Source organism: Ylistrum balloti, unplaced genomic scaffold, assembly GCF_031769215.1.
Source record: "Ylistrum balloti isolate Yb309-2 unplaced genomic scaffold, AGI_CSIRO_Ybal_v1 Utg370290, whole genome shotgun sequence".
Classification (NCBI taxonomy): Eukaryota; Metazoa; Mollusca; class Bivalvia; order Pectinida; family Pectinidae; genus Ylistrum; species Ylistrum balloti.
Window position 1 is genome coordinate 868,356 of NW_026782220.1, and position 6,915 is coordinate 875,270.

The 6,915-nt window shown below is 33.1% G+C and overlaps 1 protein-coding gene across 1 annotated transcript in view; it reads right to left on the reverse strand.

The window, feature by feature from the left end:
- LOC132552979 (endothelin-converting enzyme homolog) overlaps window positions 1–6,915 on the reverse strand; it is a 29,031-nt gene that overhangs the window by 21,821 nt on the left and 295 nt on the right. Inside the window, exons 2-3 of the mRNA XM_060217185.1 lie at window positions 4,100–4,303; window positions 3,650–3,774 (exon numbers count right to left, since the gene is read on the reverse strand). Coding sequence (XP_060073168.1) covers window positions 3,650–3,774; window positions 4,100–4,303 — 329 coding nt within the window. The remainder of the gene's footprint in view (window positions 1–3,649; window positions 3,775–4,099; window positions 4,304–6,915) is intronic.

The following is a 6,915-nucleotide window of genomic DNA, read 5'->3' on the forward strand; positions in this document are numbered from 1 at the left end:
TCAAATACATAAGTTCGTAAATAAAAGAAGGTTATCTCGAAATTGTAATTTAGTAACATAGTATAAATTTCTCTTGATAAATATTTCCAAAACATCGTGTTTATTCATAAAACATAAAAAAAATATATTCTCGGATGAAAATGCACTTGCAGAGACACAATTATGAAGAAAAATGCCATAAATTTGCAATTTTCTACCGTTATATAGTTTTTGATGCAAATTTCCATCAGAAAATCGGATAGAGCTTTACTTGTTTCATATGTGTACCAAAACTCAGCTAATTCCATGTGGTGGAACGTTCTCATATCGCCGCCTGAATGTGGTTGTAAATTGAAAGAAAAGGGGAAATGAGTAACAACCTTGTCTGAAACCCTATAGCTTATTATATACAAACTTTTATATTGAATATCAGAGCGGATATTTTCATGACAGTTTTATGATGTGTAAAAAAAAAAAAAAAAAAAGTACTGTTTCCCCGTCTCGATCTTGATTACTCGAGAACCATTACGTGCGGAACGTATCAGATATCTCTGGCTTCTGGTTACATCGCCGAACATTTAAGTGATGACGGCGACTATGAGGTGTGGCTTTACCAACACTCCCCAGACCTTCTCCGATGTCAAATACATTCTCGACACAAAAGCCAAACGAAATATAACGTTTGGATACGGTTCACCGTTTCACCCGATGTTGAGGCTCCAAAAAAGGACTACTACTGCCAGTGCCCAGTTGGAGAGAGAACAATGGGAATGTGTGCACACATCTCCAGTATCTTGTACTACCTTGGGTATTACAGGACGCTGGAAAACCCTCGACCATTACAACCACAGGTAAAGAAATTCCGACAAATCTTGAAATAGTTTTCCATGCGGCAACAGAGTGCATATGTCGAAAGTATGTTTGGGGCTTGATATGAAAGATCCCCGTTACCATGTGACTAAGCAAACTTATAAATATAGGTATTATACAATCGCCCGTAGCTATGAACACTCCCGTAAATGCGAAAACCAACCAAAATCATAAGGAACACGTTTTGTTTGTTGTTCTGTCTATTTGTCAGCCAATGTCTTCAACCACGGGGACTTGCGAAGTAGCCATCTTGGATTTTTTATGAAAAAGTGTTTCTCTCACTTTTTTTCATATCTGTGAATATATTCTCAACATACCGAGCATATACTCTCGTTTTTTTGTTAATTATCTAAAGAAAGTCGAAAATCAGCAATTCAACCATAGGCTAATTCAACCCAACATTTGAAAATGTTCCACCACTTACATTTTGATGATTTTTCCTCTCATCAATAGCATATTACGTACTATTTAATAGGATAAAAATTGGTTTGCATCCAACGCCCATAAAAGGGTGTATTCTCTAAAAAATACAGTTTTTGTGTCTAAAATGTTATCATCGAAAATGGCATTTTTGAGATTGTTTCTTCCATAAAACAGCCAAATGGCGCAATGGAAACATGATTTTTTGTCACAATCATGCCATGAATGTATTCTTTACAGTGACTATCATTTGATTAGATTTTCATTAATATTTTACATAACATGCACATTTTATCAACACTTAGACAGCTTCTGAAAGGTACAACTTTGAGGAGCCATAAAAAACAAACCAAGTGACCTAAATCTTTATACTTTATAGATTTGTGACCACAACGGCATGGGCAATGCACCACCAACAGGAAATTTGAATCAGAGAAGGGGTCGTTTTGGAAACTGGCCCTTTGTATTAATTTTACTGTCTGGTAACATTTTGGTCCCTCAGGTTTGTATCATCAATAAAGAAGTGTATACTATATTGCCTAATGAAATTGCAGGATAAAGCCTTCGCCAGTGTTGACTTGCGTTTCTTTATGATCTGTCATCTACTTAAGGAATGTCCTATTGATATTACAGTTTTTCAGGAGTTATTGGATGGGATTCTGTGACAGATGTCTCCTTTACATTGTAAAATGTACTCAAATTTATACCCACAATATTAGGTCTAGACATACTGATCTTCTCCAATACAGGATTTATTTCTTCATAAGATTGTTGACATGTCACAAATCTAAGTGATCCGTCATCAGAACAACAATAACAGATTATTACATCATCAAACTGGGTAAAAACAACACAGAATATATTGTAGAGGATCCGACCAAGTTGTCTTCACTCAAGGAACCTTATTCTACTTTATCTAGTGAAGGCTTAGTAAAGTTCTTGTATCCATGTCTGTTCCAGGACGTTTTGCACTAAAACTTACCAATTAAATGACATTGTGCCTACAAACCCCAATGTTGATTTATCTCAATGACTACAACATCTCAGTTGTTAACCATTTTACTTTGACTTAGCAGTCAAACCATTAATCCAACAGTTTGATACCCAATATTTTGTCTTTATGGCATCTTTGGTTTTAAGAACTAGTCTAACACCCTCCCTCTGTATAGACCTACTACTACCTGTTATAATTGATTCTATGATCAGATCGTCCTTCTGATTTACCATAACTTCATTCTGATCAGCTGGGTACCACCTCTGTGTAATATACATTCTAAGAAAGTCAAATAAGCTGGCTCATGAAGAGTTGAATATTATGTTCTCAGAATTTGTTTGAGTGTGATTTTTCACAAGAAGGGTTTTTACTGGCTCTGACAGAGGAAACAGAATAAGACATCTACTCTGAGGTGAAATTTCCTACAAAATCTTTTGAAGTCCAAGAAAGCACAGAAAAAGCTATAAGAATGAAAATGGAAAAAAATAACACTATCAATAAGGATTACTTTGAGTTAACTGACAGAGGTATCAATAAGGATCACTTTGAGTTAACTGACAGAGGTGTCAATAAGGATTACTTTGAGTTAACTGACAGAGGTATCAATAAGGATTACTTTGAGTTAACTGACAGACGTATCAATAAGGATTACTTTGAGTTAACTGACAGTTAACTGACAGAAGTATCAATAAGGATTACTCTAAGTAAACTGACAGACGTAACAATAAGGATTACTTTGAGTTAACTGACAGACGTATCAATAAGGATTACTTTGAGTTAACTGACAGTTAACTGACAGAAGTATCAATAAGGATTACTCTAAGTAAACTGACAGACGTAACAATAAGGATTACTTTGAGTTAACTGACAGACGTATCAATAAGGATTACTTTGAGTTAACTGACAGACGTATCAATAAGGATTACTTTGAGTTAACTGACAGTTAACTGACAGAAGTATCAATAAGGATTACTCTAAGTAAACTGACAGACGTAACAATAAGTATTACTCTGAGTAAACTGACAGAAGTATCAAACTGACAGAGGTATCAATAAGAAATACTTTGAGTTAACTGACAGACGTATCAATAAGGATTACTTTGAGTTAACTGACAGACGTATCAATAAGGATTACTTTGAGTAAACTGACAGAAGTATCAATAAGGATTACTTTGAGTTAACTGACAGAGGTATCAATAAGGATTAATTTGAGTTAACTGACAGAAGTAACAATAAGGATTACTTTGAGTAAACTGACAGAAGTATCAATAAGGATTAATTTGAGTTAACTGACAGAAGTAACAATAAGGATTAATTTGAGTTAACTGACAGAAGTAACAATAAGGATTACTTTGAGTAAACTGACAGAAGTAACAATAAGGATTACTTTGAGTAAGTCCAGTAAAGGTTTGGCACCAAGGTCCTCTATCGTCTTGTTCTCATCCATACAAGATTTGTAGTAGGTCTGAGCCTTCCACTCCGACAAATTCACAGAAGCATTCACTGGTTGTTCTGAAATAATAATAATGACACAAATATCAACAAGGCTACCTTAATGATTCAATGTCACAAAGGTAAAGTTACCTTTTTCCATGCGAGTCTTTATCATTTTCTGAAAATACAGACTAGAACTTTGTTGATAAACTAATATAACAACATGTTAATTACTTAGCTACATTGTAATTGAACAGGGTATTTTGAACTAAAATCAGACTTTATTTAAACCAATTCATATTTTAACTTTCTAGATCTCTCTAGGTAAATAATGCTAGATATATCATTATTAACCTATAACATACTTTATCAGTATGATAATGTCTATGATATCATTACATACCTATTGCATGCTTCATAATGACTTGGTTTGCTTGCCACAGGACGCTGAACATGTTGAAGCGAGAGTGCCCTGAGGGAATAGGATGCGATTTGATCCAGCCTCCACACGCATACTGGTAGAAGTCCTCACATGGATCAACACTTCTGTCCATGGCAGTGAGCAGGGCACTTGACACCTGGACACAGCTTGGTTCTAAACAAACCGCTGTTCACAAGAAAATGTTAAAATAATTATCAACGTACAATCTAGAAAATTGTTATCAAAAACTCACTCACTTCCTTTATTTGATAAAACTTTTTTTTTTTCTACATATTTTGACTATGTCTGTCAATCCAGTGAATCATGTCAATTGGTGTTTGTCAAATTTACTTCAGAATGTCAATGTAAAGACAAAAGGTCCCATGGGGCCTGTATTGCTTACCTAGTCTGATTGGGTCACAAGTGTTTATGATTTTAAATGTTAATCTTATTTTGCCTATGGGTGTTCCATCCCTATAGATCTGATAAAATAAAATTTAACTTAATTATTTTACAACAATAGGGATATAATTTCTTTCCAATTTACAATAACCACTGTGTTTGACTTGGATGGAAAGATGTGAGGGGATTAACAGTGGAAAGAAACTGGAGTGTGTTGGGAAGGTGACAGCATACCTTTTTCACGTCTGTTCTAAGATTCAAATACAGACGTCTAGGTGTAAGGTGAGTACATTACCAAATATGGTCTGAACCGGATATTGTGTGTCTGTTGTTTACTCACCTGAATTTTATCTATAACAGTTAATGGACTGAACATGTATATCCGTGCAGATAAATGTTTCTTCTCGAATAATATGTTGTGATATGGTGTTTCCAACAAAATTAAATGTGAAAGTTTTTCTTGCTCTGTATTTTAAATCATTACAAACAATTTCTTGATTTATATCTTCCATTAGTTACCTTCTCTATGTGGAATATATTACCTACTCTATGTGGAATATATTACCTTCTCTATGTGGAATATATTACCTACTCTATGTGGAATATATTACCTTCTCTATGTAGAATATATTACCTTCTCTATGTGGAATATATTACCTACTCTATGTGGAATATATTACCTACTCTATGTGGAATATATTACCTTCTCTATGTGGAATATATTACCTACTCTATGTGGAATATATGTAGAATATATTACCTACTCTATGTGGAATATATTACCTACTCTATGTGGAATATATATATTACCTACTCTATGTGGATATATATTACCTACTCTATGTGGAATATATTACCTTCTCTATGTGGAATATATTACCTTCTCTATGTGGAATATATTACCTACTCTATGTGGAATATATTACCTACTCTATGTGGAATATATTACCTACTCTATGTGGAATATATATATTACCTACTCTATGTGGAATATATTACCTACTCTATGCAGAATATATTACCTACTCTATGCGGAATATATTACCTACTCTGTGTGGAATATATTACCTACAATATGTGGAATATATTACCTACTCTGTGCGGAATATATTACCTAATCTATGTGGAATATATTACCTACTCTATGAGGAATATATTACCTAATCTATGTGGAATATATTACCTAATCTATGTGGAATATATTACCTTCTCTATGTAGAATATATTACCTACTCTATGTGGAATATATTACCTACTCTATGTGGAATATATATATTACCTACTCTATGTGGAATATATTACCTACTCTATGCAGAATATATTACCTACTCTATGCGGAATATATTACCTACTCTGTGTGGAATATATTACCTACAATATGTGGAATATATTACCTACTCTGTGCGGAATATATTACCTAATCTATGTGAAATATATTACCTAATCTATGTGGAATATATTACCTAATCTATGTGGAATATATTACCTAATCTATGTGGAATATATTACCTAATCTATGTGGAATATATTACCTACTCTATGTGGAATATATTACCTTCTCTATGTGGAATATATATATTACCTACTCTATGTGGAATATATTACCTACTCTATGCAGAATATATTACCTACTCTATGCGGAATATATTACCTACTCTGTGTGGAATATATTACCTACAATATGTGGAATATATTACCTACTCTGTGCGGAATATATTACCTACTCTGTGCGGAATATATTACCTAATCTATGTGGAATATATTACCTAATCTATGTGGAATATATTACCTACTCTGTGCGGAATATATTACCTACTCTGTGCAGAATATATTACCTAATCTATGTGGAATATATTACCTAATCTATGTGGAATATATTACCTTCTCTATGTGGAATATATTACCTAATCTATGTGGAATATATTACCTACTCTATGTGAAATATATTACCTAATCTATGATAATAAATGAATTACAATTTAATTATAGAAAGATTTAATGAATTAATTAATTAATAAATGACAAATTAATTATAGAAAGATTTAATGAATGAATTAATTAATTAATGACAAATTAATTATAGAAAGATTTAATGAATGAATGAATGAATGACACTATAACTATTGATAGATCTAATGAATAAAGGGATGAATGTCATCACAGTGTTGAATGAGAGCCCCTTGCATGAGGACATATTTGTACACATGCTAAATCCAGGGTATCAACCTTGGCAGTAGTCTATATGTTTACATGTTTTAGGCCAATAAAATATTGAGTTAAAATAAATACCTGGATTTACCCCAAATGAGGCCTCATGTAACCGGTTATGTTCAAAGTAGTTTTGTCACGATTCCAACAATTCAGACAATGAGGGACATCCCTAGTAGCGATTATAT